Source organism: Vitis vinifera, chromosome 4 (genome assembly GCF_030704535.1).
Source record: "Vitis vinifera cultivar Pinot Noir 40024 chromosome 4, ASM3070453v1".
In the NCBI taxonomy this organism is placed as follows: domain Eukaryota; kingdom Viridiplantae; phylum Streptophyta; class Magnoliopsida; order Vitales; family Vitaceae; genus Vitis; species Vitis vinifera.
The window spans coordinates 21577255-21594889 of record NC_081808.1 but is presented as its reverse complement, the minus strand read 5'-3'; the positions used below and the strand labels follow the sequence as shown (position 1 = coordinate 21594889).

The 17635-nt window shown below is 30.4% G+C and overlaps 1 protein-coding gene across 2 annotated transcripts; it reads right to left on the bottom strand.

Annotated features, from left to right (window-relative positions):
* Positions 1-2448: 2448 nt before the first annotated feature.
* Positions 2449-11651, bottom strand: LOC100233068 (MLO-like protein 4). Of its 2 annotated transcripts, XM_010650710.3 has the most exons (16): positions 11242-11651; positions 11014-11147; positions 10856-10913; positions 10279-10499; positions 9079-9195; positions 8922-8982; positions 8744-8850; positions 7788-7862; positions 7030-7115; positions 5120-5169; positions 4367-4407; positions 4095-4265; positions 3976-4011; positions 3290-3357; positions 3084-3144; positions 2449-2987 (listed from the first exon to the last, which is right to left on the bottom strand). In XM_010650710.3, exons 2-16 carry the CDS (start codon positions 11140-11142, stop codon positions 2622-2624), a joined length of 1647 nt encoding a protein of 548 aa, XP_010649012.1. In that variant the 5' UTR covers positions 11143-11147; positions 11242-11651; the 3' UTR covers positions 2449-2621. The 2 variants fall into 2 exon arrangements, with proteins under 2 accessions (XP_010649012.1, XP_002265520.2); XM_002265484.5 differs by having other exon boundaries at positions 11014-11651.
* Positions 11652-17635: the final 5984 nt, after the last annotated feature.

Below are 17635 nucleotides of genomic sequence, written 5' to 3'. Positions count from 1 at the left end.
CCTCTCATGATATGTGTTAGCCTAAGTATTCTTTAAAATTCGTTTTGATGATAACAAAATATGGTTAAGTGAATTAATGATTTTAAGTCAAGTCAAATTTCAAGTTATAAACAAGAAAATCCAAAGAAAAGACAATTTTGATTAAAATAATTTAAGAAAATTAAAGTTACGGATGCATAAAGACTTATCAAGCCCAGGAAAATGAATCCTTTTGGGTCCAATTAGGATTTAAATCATTTTCATGCATACATTCACACTTGGTTTTCATAAAATTAAGTTTTAATGTTTTATCAATTATCTAAAATTGAGTAAAATCTCACAAACCTTAAACAAAAAGATTTCAAATTGACTTATAAAGTCCCTTAAAGATGTTGCATATGTTAGAAAGTTTTTAGGATGAAAAAATGAAGGTTTTAAACCAAAACAGGTTCAATCAGTCAAGAGGAACCTAAATTGACTCAATTATTTAAGAACCGATTCAACCAGTTACCTTTTCCCCGTGGAGGTTTGGTTAAAGGTCAAAAAGATTTTCTTTTTTTCCCAAAGAGTTTGCATTCCTATTTGAAGCTTCACCTTTCGTGGTCAAGGTCCAATCGAAGCCTAGTTAAAGGTCAATCGAAGATTAAAAAAAAAAAAACCAATGGTCATCTATAATGCATTAAATACCTAACAACTAGTTAATTGGTCAAACCGGAGCTCGACCGATTGAGGCCTTATTTTGCTATTTGAGGTGTTCAAGTTTGGTTTTCTATAAATTGAGAGCTCGTGTTCATTTACCGAGAAAAGAACACTTACATTGAATTTTCTACCTACTTATTTCTCTCTTTTCAAAGTTCTCAATCCTCTAGTGCATTAATTATTCACTTACAAATCATCTTTAGCGCACCCCATTTGTGTTCATCCTAACTTCTTTTGTATTTGATCAATCATTGAAATAGGTTAAGTGAGATTAAACCCTCATTAATTGAGCAAGGTTTAGTGTATCAAGCTTCGGAGTTGGGATTGAACTTGAAGAGTATTGTAAGAGCTCATTGGAGTCATTTAATCGAAGTGTAGAAACTTGAAGGCTTGTGTTGAAAGTTGTGAACTAGCAAAACCTTTACTCGAAAAGGAGGTTAAAAAGAGTGGATGTAGGTAGGAATTGTTGAACCACCATAAAATCAAAATCGTGTTTGCATCTCTCTATCATTCTCTCTTTATATTTATTGCTTAATTAGACTTGTTTTCGAAAAAGTTTTGAAAACCAAATTCGTTCCTTTCTTAAGTGTTTTGTTTAAGATACGTAGCTTTGTTTCATAATATGTCTGAAGTAAGAGAAAGCTTGGGATAAAAGACTTCGAAGTTGTAAAGAAAATATTGGACATGAAAATTAATTATGATTTAAAAGTAACAAATTGTACTTATTGTAGAAAAAGTACATTGCAAAAGTGGTGCATATTTCATGTGTTCTTTATGCCAATGTAGTTAGAAATATTATATATGTTATTATTTGTCTTAAGTCAAATACTTAAATACAAATTTTGTAATGAGAGATATACTCATCACCTTGAAAAGGTCTATTAGCAACCTACAAAATGGATACTTCAATATTTGAAAGATATATCAAATGTTAACTTAGATATTGTTTGGGATAATAACTTTTTACCTTAGTTCAATTATATTTTAGGGGGAGATGAGGCTAATAATAGCTTTGAAAGGTGTATAATCTGCATTATTGCTCTCAAGTCCATGAAAATTTTTGAACAAGAATATCATATATCACTCACATATCTCTATTTGTATGTTTTTCTTGATCCTCATAGTTTGTTTTCGATATCAAATCATTTGACATATTGTTTACACGTACATAAATGTCAATTATAATTTTATTTTTTTTACATTTTTGCACGTGTATTAGTCGTTTGTACTAAATGTGTAAGATACTTATACCAAGTGTACAAGGCTTATACAAATCTACCTATTGTAAACATGGTTACTTGTTTTTCTTCATTTTCTTTCTTTGTTTTTTTTATAGCACTAGGATATTGTTTACACATGCATGTTGTTATAGATGTTTATAAAAATATGAAAATATCTTTGTACTTTTAATATAATTATCTTGTGCATGTGTAAACATATGAAATATATATATATATATATATATGCATAAATTCATGATTATTTATATAGTGGTTATTTAATTAAATTTCAAAAATAAGAATAATAATAATTCAAAGTTAAATTTATGAAAAATAAATTAAGATAATAATTACAACTTGAAAAAAAATAAAAACTATATGAATTAACATTAGGGTGCATTTTACTAAGCATGCGATCACTCATAAGTATGTGATCACCCATAATGCAATTATGATAAAAAAAAAAAAAGTTCTATAATAAGATTTTTTTACAAATATATATATAATTTTTATAATTAAGTAATTAATTTTCTTTAAGCAATTCATAGGATGTTCAACAACAGCTGCTCAATAGAAAACTTTTGTCTCCACCCCCCAAGAAAAGCCAGAAAACAGAAAAAGAAACAAACAGAAGAAAGCCAAACAAAACAAAATACAAGCAACAGTAAAGAGGTTCAAGAAGGTGGAAGAAGAGGGGAATCATCTGCTATATGGTTGCCATTATCATTTTTGATCCTCCTCCTCGTCACTGTGATAACTGTCATGGATTGGATCACAATGCAATGGGACCGGTGACTTGTTGCTTGGTGAGACTTCAAAACTTGGACTTTGTGCTAGAGAGACTGGTTGGTATGGAGTTGAGGTGTCTTCGAGTATTGAGTAGCTTCCCTCCTTGCTGCTTGAGGCACCATGATCAGTTCTGTCCATCTCATCCTCTAAAGGGCACAAGGATGACAGGGATGATGTTGATGTTGCAGTGAGGAGTGGAAAAGGGGCACCGCTGTGTCTGGCCTTTACCCTCCTCTGCCATCCATGGAGTGATTTTCTTACATTTTCAGACATTATAGTTTTCTTGAACCTGGAGCCCATCTGCAACCACATGGCAAAGTAATATTGATTAGAATGAAGAAGACGAAGAAGAAGAGATTGATTAAGGCCCGAAGAAGAGAAAGCTTCAAGGCAAACCTGTGTAATGATAACATAGAGTGGGAATGTGATAAAGCTACACCAAAACTGGGAGACAACCCTGCAGTAATTAATAACATATAAATATACAAGTTTCTCCTGATCAACTGGATTTGCAATGCCATGCTCAACACATATGCATCACAATCGTAGGAGAAAAGAAAGCAAAAGGGTTCTGACTCGTAAAGTTGAACAGATTACATTACCCAAATATCAAGCGGATAACAGCAAAGTTACGATTCTCCATGAAACAGGAAGGTCCTCTAATTTCCCACTGGAAATCAAAATAGATTTAGCATCATAAATCAGTACAATCTGTCCCATTACATAAACACACTTTTACTTGCCCATCATGTTGTGTGTGATCCATAAGCACTCTGTAAAATGTCAACTACAACCCATGCCAGTATCCATTTATGAATAGAAACCGGATGTTCAATGATATTAAAACCTTAACATGATATATATGTTTCAGTTTGGATCTTGAAAGGCATAAACATCTATTATAGGAAACAATAGAAGCAATATTGCTTCTTATATTCAACCAAGTGAAAATTTCCATCTAATTAACTAACAAGCATTAGATAATTGGTTATCTGATACAAAAAGCAAGAACCCTGTTTTCAGGAAATGTGGGATATTTGTATAGAACTTATTCCAAATTTAGCCAGTTAAAAATTGAACAGTAGTACTATAGATAGGATCCTATTCCTAAACAAACTCACAGGTACTACTCCATGAATGGAGTCCACTTCCCTAGCCTATGCTCTGAATTTATTGCTATGATATAACTGTCTTTATATTTATGATGGACATGTCCTTCATGTATATTTAATTACTAGACAAAGAACATCACCATATAAGAATTAGTTAAGCTTATAACAGCTCTTACCAGTGACCAGATGAATGTTGACATCTCAAATGCATTCTGCAAATCAACAGCCCATGAATAGAAATCAGTTTCAAGATAAAATTTTAGAAATGATATACTAAAGATTTTTCCTCATTCACCTGGAATGATATCAATTGTATTAACCACAGAAGGAGCTTGGGCCTCCCAAACCAGAAGAGCTCATCCCTCAGTTTTACTTGATGATTTCCCAACTGTGGAGATGTATCCATGATTTCAACTGCCAACTTTACCACTATGCGGTGCAGCTTTGTGCCAACCAGCAGGATTAACTTTTATATGCATCAAAGAAGGGAGAGAAAAATTAGTAAAACGTAATTCTGGGTGATAAAGAATAAAGAATTCAAAGGATATTTTAATGGCGAGGACTTACAATTGCTGGAAGGAAGGAAAGCCAATAGTAAACATTGGTTCCTGGTTATGGATCAACACAGTCCATACTCTAGAGGTTAGTTCAACAGCTAGAGAGAGAAAAGTAAATACAAGGATTAGAAATTTAATAAACAAAAGCTAAGAGTATGCTCAGATGTTGGAAATTGAATTGCTTCATTTATATTTCATGTATAATTTTCTTTTCTCACCCTGTCAACATGAATGGGAGGAATATCGGAAGCCACTGTCACCTAAACTTGTGTCTATGTAAATTTTCCTTACACACCCCATAATGGTATCACTATGAATGGGGGCAATGGCGAAAGGGGCAGTAAATTCTAACTGGATCACACAACCCTTTTTTTAGAGATCAAATGACTTCATATTTTGTGATGGCTCCCCTTTTCTTTAATGGCCCCAAAATGTGACAGATCTCTACCTTTTTATCCCATGTAAAAGACGTTGAGCTGTTCAATTTCCATGAATCGTTCAAACACTCTGAAAGTGGTCCTAAAAAATGCAAATTAATTTGCATTACACTTCATTGAAGTAATCTTTGATTCTGCATCATGGCAATTCAGACACACTGATGCAACTAAACTGGTATGTGTACATCAGCAGAAAACAAACACAATTGCAGCTCAAGCAATAATCTTGAAACTGGGGAAGCATTCAGTGTGGTTGCTTGATACCATATTTAAGTTCTTCAATCATTAGCTTGGCAAGAAGAAAGTTCAGGACTAATGGAAATTACCATGAAAATTTAGGAAAATGCATGAAATGGCATAAATCCAGAGAGGCACACTGCAAAAAAGGCCAAAAGGAATTGTGAGTGATTTACTGCAACGTGATATCCCAATATGTAGCTTTTTCTTTCTTCCTTTTTGCTACGGCATGACAATTTCACTGGTTTTTACATAGCCACATTAAAGTGGCAGTCTAAGAAAATAAGCATTATCTGAAGTTCTTCACACAAGTATTCTATTGGTGACAGACTGACAGTATGTCTATTTGTATCAGGAAACATCAAAGCAAAAGCAGTTTTTCCAGATGCATTTATCTAAAAGGAGAATGACCAAAGTGTCCATGTGTATTCAAATTAGCAGCTGCTGCAACAAATACTCTTTTACTAAATTTGACATGATATTTTTCTTCAGTGTTGGTCTCTATTTGACAATACCACCTGATACCTTCCAGGCAGGTGTTTCACAAATCATGAACTTTAGAGGAAACCTATTAGCCAATGTTTTAAGGTTTTTCCTCTTATCATTTTCAGAATCTAAGATAACTCCATTTCTAAGGAAGACACATCATTTTTGAAGATCTAAGATTCGAGCCACAGAACAACATACTGAGGAAAAACCACCCATTTCAAAAAAATTAAGGTGCATTTGGAATTTGGATACACTTCCTGTTTTTTGTTTTTAAAAACGGAAAGTAGTAGTAAATTCTATATAAAATTAGAAGCTCTAATACAAAAAGTAGGAACTTTCCTTATGTTTTTAAAAACTACCAAATTTTTTAAAATTTGAGTCAATAAAAATTTTCAATATTAAATTTTTTAAACAAATCTTTACTGTTTATACAAGATTTCCTACTAACTTCTGTTTTTATAAACATAAATTAAGAAGTGTATCCAAACACCACCTAAATTGACGCAAGAAATTAAAAAATCAAATATTAGTTCTAAATAATTGCTTATCAGCGAAAAAAAGGCCTAATTGCAAATAAATTGTCTTCGTGAGTTAATGAGTTATGTATAAATTTGATTAGTGTTTGAGGCATTTTGTGATTCTAGATGAACTTTACATTCTTATTTTTGTCTAATTTTAACATCCACATAATGCATTTACATGGACTCAAAGAAGCAAAGAAGTAAATAATAGTTATGTTGTAACAAACATAGAATGCAAACCATCAATATTGAGGACTAATGTTAACTAAAAAGCTTTGATAATTAGTAGAAACATGGGGTTAAGAAAGATGCTATCTGAGAGTTTCTGAGGCTTTGCTAGCTCAGAATTGAAATTCATAGCCATATTACCCAATTCCCAATATGGAACAGACAATATACCAAGTATCATTTAACCAATCCAGTCTATGACCTACAGTGGCGGAGCCACATTGTGCCCAGGGACACTTGCCCCTATGAAATTTTTGAAAAAATTATGCACGAAGAGGGGTTGATCCACTTCCCAAGGAATTCTACATGCATTTTACAAGTACCACTAGGCTACAAATGAAGTTTTGGCCCTTTTCCCCTCCCCCTGAAATGAAGTCCAAGATTTTTCCCAACTACTCTCCCCTCTCATCCAAACTAATTTTCTAGCTCAGCCACTGACCTACTTTTTAGTACCATTGTAAGGTCTCTGATCACATACCCTTTCTGTCCTCTTATGAGCAATTTGATATCAGTGCATGAAACTAGGATCTAAAGAATAAAGCTTCCATTTTTCTCTGATCAAATACTTAAATTAAAAATCATACTAGAAGATAAAATAACTTATGTTTCAGACTTAAAGGTGGAACTGCCCAAACCATGCACAATGACCTCAATGTAAGTCATGAAAATATGTTCATAAAATGGAGGAAAAAAATGATATGCATTATAATAATTTATTATAAGGAAACTCAAATACCCAAAGTAGAGTAAAGAGGTGGCACCTAATGCCAACGATATCCCGAAATTCTTCCTCCATGCTTCGGAGCATATAGTTATGGAAGTCATATGACAAATGAAGTCCATGTGTCTACAATTTTTTTTAAAAAAAGGATGAGACAAGATATCAGCAAATTTAAGAATGTATAGCAAAGCAAGTTTTCATTTCATGAACTTCACTGCTCCATTTTTCTTTTTCTCTATTTGGTTGTGAAATAGTTAAGAGGGAAAAGAAATTACAATTCTGAATCATAAATTATTAACACTGGCCTAATAATTGCATGACCTTTCAAATCTAGTTCATCACTTATAGGGAGAAAGACAAACAACCCATCATTAAGGCTCATGATTTTATTTTTTATTTTTTCCTCATTCACTCATGAACCAAGTGAGGGTATGAAAGAAAAAAGAAATGTGTATCTAGTTCTTGGATATGAATTTGTGGTATAGTATGAATGCAATAATTTGTTTCACAATTTATCACTCATTCATAAAATCAAGCTCAAAATTTGCAGCATACAATTTCCAGCTTGTCAAGTTCACCTATATGATTCCTTGCTCCAATCCCACTACAGCTAATCCTAAGATTCAATAAGACCCTTAGCAATTAGTTTGTGTGGAAGAACTGTTCAAATGTAAATCTGACTGCCATAAATACCTCTATATAAAATTATGAAGATCTAATCACTGGTTCACATTATCAACACAAAAATATAAGAGGTGGGGAATCTTCCATTTGAATTGTAACAAATAATATACTTACAGTTATGAAGCCCAAGCGCAAAGCCATGTAGTCTGCTCGATTTATAGAACTCCAAAACTGGCGGCTGAAACAAAGCTGAAATTTGGAATGATTTGAGTACAAAATCATGAAATTAAACCAAAATCACAATTCTCCAGAAAATACCAAATGCAAAAACAAAAAACAGAGAAATTTGCAAGCTATATGCAGGAAACTAACTGAGACAAACTATAGTAAACGTTAGAAATTTTAGACAAAAGTACGACACTGAAAAATGAAATTCATTGTAACAATGAGCATGGGAACCTATTTAGCATATAAAGTTGTTTATTAAGAAAACAAAAGTAGAGAGAGGATTCATTTATCATGGAACAAAATACTTATTGAAATAATCAAATGCAAATGACATTTAGATATGTGTAATAGAAATTATTGTGCTAAGAATAAATCTGATCAATATTAAAATTGAAGTTCATCAACAACATTATAGACATGTATGCATGCAAGTAAAGGGATCGAGACCTTCATTCCAAGGGTTGTCACAACTATCCAATCAAGTGCTTGTTTTTTACACCAAAAGTTTGTTGAACTATTCTGAAACTGTCATGTGTAGTGACTGAGCCACTAGCATATTAAATAAATTGTACTTAGCAACTGCATGTATTTTCCAGCATAATCTTTTTGTCGAACTCCCCTTTTTTTCGTTTCCAGACCTGTTTTATTTTTTATTTTTCAACCTCTTCAAATTCTGTTCATTGAAATTCAATCCATGGGGTTCACATTGATTCAGAAAAATTAAGGAAAAAGGAAGTGGTACATCAGTTCATTTACCAATTAATTAGGATAAGGATTTGCTAGGTCAAATTTTCTTTGTCCTTGAAGAATCTAAATGCACAACCAAAACATTATTTCTCAATTATATCAATGAAATAGTACAAACCAGACAAAGCTATGGGATTTCAAGCATGTGACTTTACCAACCAAACAAAAACTCTATGTTGGCTCCATGGATGGGATGTATGGTGAAAAATGAAAGTAGATAGTCGCCTCATTCTTATACTGTTCGGGGCAGCTCCATAAGAACCTATATTAAGAACTTCAAATGAAAAAAGTAATGTACAAAAACACATTACATTCAATTGGAAAATGAAGAACCTTGTAGGCCCTGAATGGCCATTGACTTTGCTTGATCTTCCCATCTTCTCCAGCTATAAATCTGCATGAAGCAGAAGAAAACTCTCAATGCTCTCTGGAAAAAGGTTAAACTCCGAAGATGCAAAAAGGAAAATAACCTAGAAGGAGGAATATTTACCTTAATCATGGCCAGGGCAATGGTAACGAAGCTGTAAGAGACATGGATAACACCTAGAACAAATAATAGACGATGAAGCTGCTCAAGGCTTTCATATGAAGCAAAAGATTCTTGACCCTGGATAACAAATTACGGGTGTTGAAAGATATCCTACCAAACCAAAGTCAATAGTTGATAAAAATTCAATTCACCTTCCAAAGCATCTCCAATAAGTTTTACATATTATCATAACTTCTTAGCATATTTACAACAGTCAGACAGTGCAAAAAGGTGAGCAGAAAATTTCTTCTTCATGACATTCTTGGTTTTTTCTGAGGAAGCAAATGACAGTCCTACGCCCGGAATATGGCATAGGAAATTTCTAGTGACAGGATTTTCTGTTCAGAAAACACAGGTGATTTGGTTGGGAGCATGTTTGATTCCAATGTAGTATATTCTTCAATTAGACCTCACGGAATTTTAACATGTATTCATATGTTATTAAAATCTGTTACCTTCCATGTATTCTTTTGTTGAATCATTTACTCTACAGAAACCCTGTAGTTTCCTAATACTCCTATTCCTTATGCCAAAAAATGACACAAAGAGTAATCATACAGGAATAAAGAAAAATCCTGATTGCTTATAATTTTTCTTCCACAAAATAAAAACCAAAATATCAACATTAAGCTCATAATTCTGAAAATCTTATCTCCAAAATTTATCCAACAACTCCAAATCTTTCATGCTACTTTAACCCCCAAAATGCAGTAGATAGGTTAATCTACTAGAGACATTCTGCTTAACCTGTATCCACCTTTTCAATTTTCCAAATTATATATATCAAGAAAAAACTAAACAAGTACATTTTTTTGACAGCTAATCACTAATTATTTGATTCAGGGACTTTTAGAGCTCATTAGTAGAGGCCATTTCCAAAGTTATACCATCCAACAAGCACAACTCACCAATAGAATTGAGAATCCTGTCTTATTGGGAGTAAAAATTTTGAGAAGGACAACTCTAGGGGCAACGTGTTTCCATTCTATTAACTGCTCTTGGATCTAAGAAAGCATCATGAGGTTGTGTTGATTAATGACAATCCAAGTGACCGTAGATACAAGATATCTGAATTAGAGAAACAGCTAATAACTATAACATATTAAGAGCTTAACTAACTTCAAAGCACCACCAGTATATAATAAGTATGGAGGAAATTACCTTGGGACAATAGTTGTGCCTGGTAGTCAGCTCATCTGGGAAAGCTGAGTCATTAAAATAATTTGAATCTGAAACGATAATGTGCTCAAGGGGTTTAATATCACTTTCTAATACACAGGGATAGAATCGGCTGCTCAAAACTGATGTTTTAACACAAATCTTGGCCACAAAAAGAGTCCAATGACCCATCAGCAGAGATAAAAGCCCAAAAAGCATTAGCTCTGCATAAGGAAAACAACCACATGAAGAAATATTACATATCCAAATGTCTCAACAAAATTAAAACATCAAGGTTTCATTTAGCCACTAAGAAAATGAAAGAAGACAAGTTCAAGTTTTCTGGTGTTTCAGTTTCCAAGTAAATGAAAACCCAACTCAATTAAGGCAGCCAGGAAAAAGCTAAGATAAATTGATAAATCTTTTCTCTCTAAATAATGAACTATTTAGGAATTAGGATTAGCATTTTCTTTCTTTGTAGGATTCAAAGCGTGAGTTATTTTATCTTCCTACATTTTCTCAGAAATCAAACAGAACCTAATAAGAAAACCTATTCTTAATAACAAAGTCAATTCCTAACCGTCCTTCATCTTCTCCAGAGCAGCGAGTAGAGATTTCCTCTTGGTCTTTTCCAACCACTGTTACAGATAAATCATCAAGATTCATGAGAAACAGAAGAAAACAAAAAACCAAATATCAAGATTTAAACTGAGAGATAGATAGTGAAGCTCTCTTTACCTTTTTAAAATGCTTCAAAGAAAAGTGGAAGAAGAACCCAAAAGCAACCATGACAGCAACAACAGTTGCAAACGCCCATGTCGGGGTTTCAGCCAAAGATCGATCTTCCCTTCCCTCCGTCCCCTCCATTTCACCTGTTCAAACCCACAAACCACAAACCAAATCTCCTTCTGGGTGTTTGATATTTCGAAGATTCAACACACAAAAAGAAAAAAAGACCCGGCTCGCCTCAGCAACGGATTCTTCTTTCTTTCTTTCTTTCTTTCTTCTTCTTCTTCAACTGGCAATGGGGTATTCTGATGCAGAGCTTAATGGCAGCCATGAATGACATCATTTAGAGGCCTGAAATCGGCCCATCAAAAATTAAATCCTATGCATGGGGTGTCACGAACCAGTTGTCCACATTGGGTCCCAATAACTGATCTCTCGACCACCCCTCCACCAACCATTGTTGCATGTATTCAAAGTTTGAACGTGCCTCTGTCTTTTACTTTCTTCATTGGTTTAGCAACAGCTAAAAAGGACAAAAAAAATATTTCACTTAAACCTTCCTTCTAAAAAATTTGGTACTCCATGGGAGCATTAGCATAGAAATTGACGCAATTTCAATCTCATGCACCAGATGATTCTCCAATAACCATTTTTTTTTTCCTTCCCATGGTTGACAGTCTTGTCTTCATTAATGTGTTATAAATTCACAATTGATGGCTTTCCGCTTTGCTCCAACAATTGATACAGACATCATAGATATTATTTGTTTTAACAATCTTTCTTTTTAATCCAAGAATTAACAAAGCCTGGAGAAGAATTAGCATGACCGAGTATAAGATCAAAATACAATCATAAAAAAATATATATATATTTACCCAACTTCATATTCAAAATATTAAGAAGTATAATATGGATATTTAATCCAAATCGTATAAGTTTAAACTTGAAAGAAAATTGATAGTTCATTATAATAGATTGCAATTTGCATATTTGTTTTTTTATGACTTCAAATTTTATTTGTCTCCTTACACGTGAGAATTATAAAAATTAAAATATTTTTTTGTAATGGGAAAAATTAATCCAAGTTAATACAAAATTTAAAATATTCCTATCGTACTTTAAAAATCATGGAGTTGGTTTTGGTTTGGGCATACCCACTAAGCCAAAAACAAAATGGCATGACAAACGAGGCCTAAAAGTGGGTTTTGAGAAAATAAAAAAAAAGAAGAAAATGGAGAGCACGTAGTGCCCACTGTATAAACCATAAAAGGATAGAGATTGAGGTATCCATTTTGTGGGTGGAGACTGGTGGGGGTGTCGGACTTACTGTTCTTTGGAAAATAAATAAATAATGGAAGGATAAAACGACAGCGTTTGCCCCGACAACCAATGACGAATCTTTCTCACGCCCATCAATTTTCTGCCGTGTGGTTGTTGGGCCGTCACGAGTCATAGGCTCATGGATTAGTCTTAGCCGGCAATGGGCTTAGCCGAATAGAAAATTTTATATCTATATATAATAATTGATTGTTACATTCCTGTTTATAAACGTTCATCCAAGATTTGGTTGGTGAAAATTTTGATGAAAATCTTAAAAAAGGAAAAAAAAAAGAAAAAAGAAAGAAAGAAAAAATAGATGTAAAATTAGTAATTTTTTTTCCACATACTAAGAAATGGTGATGCTCCGAAAGAAGTAAATGGACTAAGCTTTAAAAGAGGTTATTTGGGTTCTAAATCCGCATTATTGGAAGTTTTCATAACAGCTTTGAGTTTATTATATTTTTTTTATGTACTGTTTATAGAATCTTATGATTCTTATATTAAAATTTCAACAAAACAAAATTTTCTATGCCTTATTTTATTTCCTTCAAAGAATTATTTGTTCAATTTTCATCACCACTGTTCTTATTATATTTATTTTTATGTAGATATTTCCTTCAGATCAATTTTCATCACCATATTTTTATTATTTACTTGTTATGTAGATATTTCCTTTGGATTAATTAAAATTTTAATAGATTACCCATTTTTCCCCTTCAAAAAAAAAAAAAAAAAAATTCAATCATAGTGCTATAGACATAGCACTAAGAATAGATTCAATTCGTAGTTAGAATAATTTATATTTTATGAACATTGAAATAATTTTTATGAAATTTTATTAGGTTAAACATAAAGATTTGTGTATAAAATATGTTTGGTATGATATAAGGACCCATCCATTGTATGTTTTGTTATTTTGTTCTTAATGATTTAAAAAATTGAAATAGGTAGTTGCAAAGGAGACACTATTTATGATATTGGAATAGGGCTTTTTAATTTTATTGTTTTGTTCTTTGTGGTATTAACTCTAAGATACTTTAATTAATATCATCATTTAAGATGATTATCTTCGAATATATTATCAAAATTTTACCAATAACATTTTTGTCACTAGATATTGAATATGGAAACATATTATGTTGTGTTTGTTGGGCACAAGCAGAGATTATGATTTTTGACTTGAATGCTAAAAAAATGTTATCTTCTATAAGAGGGGTGTATACAAATGATATAATTGTAAAGAACGGGTTATCTGAACAGGAGCGTTATATAAACCAAGATGGAAGAGAATCGATGAATCTTCTACATCCAACACACTAAAGTGTCAACATGAAGTTACACATGACCATTTTTTACGAACTTGTTCATATGATTCCCCAATCACTTTTATTGTTGGATTCTTTGTAATTGATGTTTTGACGATTGTAATATTAAAGTTAACTTAGGTTGTCTACATATGTTTTGAATATAAATGTGTATTACAGTGGTATTGGTGCTATTATTAACAATATATCATAATTATTATAAAGACTATTTACCAAAGCTTAGCTAGTTCACAAAGACAATTGAATGATTGATCAACATGTAAGGAATGTCAATGAATGTTCCCCATATATGGAGGCCTTGTAACTTATATGAGTTATTTTCTTATTTTTTCATTACATATGTATTATCAATTTGTTATGTAGATACTATATGTTTGTATTTACATATCTGTATTAAGTTCATATCCACCTCATAATTGTTATAGTTAGTTGTTAGTTTAGATAAGTATGACATAATTGTATATAGGTTCTATTTTTTTTTAATCCAAGTATTATCTTTTAATGAAGAAGGTATTACCTTTCATATCATAAATTCTAACTCATCTACATGCATCAATTTCATATTAACCTTAGTGATTCTTATTGTTAGTAGTCTCATCGATATCTTAGGAAAGTCATGGATGATCCAATCCATGGTTTAATGATTAGTTTAGATAAATATGCCACTTTTCATGAAAATAAAGAAACTTGTAGGTTATATTTGGTTCCGAAAAATGCAAAGGAAAGGAAAAAAATATTAAGGAAAATTATTTTATCATGTTTGATTGTCCTATAAAATATTCCGAAGAAAATTAAATATAATTAAAATTAGTTAGAAACTTATGCATTTTAAATTTATTTAATCTTGATATTAATGAGTTAAAATAAATAAAATGAGTTTAAAGTAGCAAATAAAAATAATTTATTATCTTTAACTCTATTTTTTATTTTCCTTCATTTTTTCTTTCCTTTTACTTTTCCTCTCTATTTTCTTTTATTTGCATTTTCCCTCAAACTTTCCGAGAACCAAACATAGCCGTAAGGAATTACTGCAACTATATATTTTATAATCACATATTCTTATGATCATCAAAGAGGATATGGTGTCTGTATTGAGAATATCTACTGTTATCGGTTTCCATCAATAATGACCCAATTCATAAGAAATATATTGATCACTTTAGGATTTCACTCATGGGTCAAAATTACTACTAACTTTGACACAAGCTCAATATTAATAGCACTTTAAGTCTATGTGACTTTCAATGTGGGATTGAGATTTATCAGATGAAGAAAAATGTCCTTGCATCGGAAAGGATTTGAGATTTCATGAAAATAGATAAGCTTGTAAAGAATTACTGCAACCACATATTTTATGATCACATATTCTTAAGATCATCTAAAGGAACAAGGTGTCTGTATTGATAATATCTATTACTATCGGTTTTCATCAACATTGATTCAATCCATAAAGAATATATGATTACTTTAGGATTTCACTCATAGGCCAAAGTCACTAGAAATGATTTAAGCCCTGGACCTCCTAGTGAAAATGCAACAACTCAACCAAGATGTCATGTATCAATTTCTATATTATTTTTGTACAATAACATATATCTATATATATATATATATATATATATATATATATATATATATATATATATATATATATATATATTATCAGTTTGATCATGGTTTAACTATCAAACCATAAACAATAGCTTTTATAGTTCAATAATCAATCTAGTTTAAAAAACATTTAATAAAACTCATGGTGTCATGACCATTTTAGATAAGCATGACATTTAGTTATACAAGGTGTATAAGCACTACATTTTTATGGTATAAGGGCAATCTTTGGTATGTCATATCGGCTTGATGATTCCTATATTTAGTAATCTCATTCTCATCTTAGTAGATTTAGTGATATTTATATATATAGATACTACATTTTCATTCTTTAGGTACTATATTTTTCTTGTGTGGGTTTTACCTTTGGTATCATAGGTACTACATTTTCCATTGGAACATTTCCATATCCATCCTTATAAATCATATTTTAATGAAAAGAAACCTTAAAATTTGATCCTATCATGAGTAAAAAAAAGTATGGTTAGATTTTCTAAAAATCTACTTTAAATTACTTAGTGTTTGTTTGAATGTATTTTCTATTTTCTATTTTTAAAGTTAAAAATTGGAAGGTATTTTAAAAATAATAATACCTTTTATATATAATATAGTAACAAAAAATATGAATTTGTCCTATATGTTTAAAAATAACTTTTGAAGATTTTAAAATCAAACTTACTAATTTGTTTTAATTAGCTTTTAAAAATCATTAGCCTTTTAAAGTAAGTCTCAAAAGAATTTACTATTAATTTTAAAAATACAAAATACAATATATATTAATTAAAAAATTGATATGGAATTTTAAAATTGGTGTGGATATATTTTTCACTTAAAAAAAAGTGAAAATAATAATAAAATTTACATTAAAAGGTAAAATTTCTTGTATAAAAAGCATATATTTTAGCTTCAGCATTTAAAAATCACATTCACAAATTTTAAAATCTAAGGCTGTAATTTTTTTTTGTTTTCTCAATTTTTGTAAGTAATTTTTAAAATTACCATATTTCAATTTAATGTGGTGTTTGTTTTTTTTACTTAACTCTAATTATAACTTTAATGCTTAATAATATTAAGTATTAAATTGTTTGTTTTTACAATATTTTATTTATATTAAGTATTAAAAAAAATCAATATGTTGCATTTTCCATTTAGAAAATGTTAAATATTTTGATTTTTTATATTTAGCAAAATTTTTATAATAAGTTATGAAAAAATAGAAAAATAAACAACATAAAGTTTAAAAATAAATTACTTTTAGAAAAAAGTTAAAGAAAATAAACACCCTCTAAGTCTCTAAACATCTTTTCATTCTATATTTTTATTGTAAAAATAAAAAATAATATACAAATAAATTTAAATAGTTTAAAAGTGTATTTGAGAGTATTTTTTTATTTGAAGTGCTTTTAATCAAAATATTTTTCCTTATAAATGCTTAGAAGAATCATCGGTCAATGGTTTCTACATGAATTTCCAACAATATAAAGTGTTTTTAAAATTTTATTAAATGTTTAATTTTTTTTATATTAAAAGTGCTTTCTAAAAGTTTTGTTAAATCGACTTTAACGTTGCGTTTGATAGTGTTTATCTCCTTAAGTACTTTTATTAAAAGTGTTTTCTTCATCAAACATTGTGAATGATTTTTCAATTTTTTAAAAACATTTTCTAAATTTTACCAAATGCCCATTTTTTTCTTCACAAATACTTTATGGGTTAAAAAAAACAAAAAATGAAATCTAAATAGTATGTGTCCTTTTCATGCCCAAAGAGTAAAAAAGTAAGCCTACTCTCTTTGGCATTTCCATTTTTTTCTAGCTAACGGATCTCCCTCATTTTCTATCCATTATTTTTACATGATACAAACTAATACCCTATTTGGTAACTATTTTTGAAATCAAATTTAAAAAACATTTTAAAAAACCTATTTTCTAATGTTTTATAAAACACAAATGTCTATTTGAGAATATAAAAAATTTTAACTAATTTTTATATTTTAAATATATTTTTAAAATAAATTTTATATGTAATACTTTATTTTTAATTATTCTTCATATTTATATAATTATTTTTTAAATAATACTTAAAAAATAAATGAAAATAATTAAAAACAATTAAGATATTCCTTTGAAAACATCTTATTTTTTTATTTTTAAAAACAAAACCGTTTCATGTTTTTTAAAATAAAAAACTGTTTTATGTTTTTAAATTGTTGCATATATTTTATTTTATTTTTTAAAAAAACAACTATAAAAGATGCCTAAATTTAGCAATGGATTCACGGCCTAAAAAATAACCCATTTGTAAATATTGATGAAAGAAAGGGTAATTTCGGGAGAGTAAAACTCTGTTTTCCTTTATAAAGTTATCCATAGAAAAAG

Coding starts and splice junctions, on each gene's coding strand:
- LOC100233068 (XM_002265484.5), bottom strand. CDS start 11,142: ATGGAGGGGACGGAGGGAAGGGAAGATCGATCTTTGGCTGAAACCCCG. Junction 4,012..4,094: donor TACAATTGATATCATTCCAG/GTGAATGAGGAA, acceptor GTTGATTTGCAG/AATGCATTTGAGATGTCAAC. Junction 2,988..3,083: donor TCTATGTTATCATTACACAG/GTTTGCCTTGAA, acceptor ATGTGGTTGCAG/ATGGGCTCCAGGTTCAAGAA.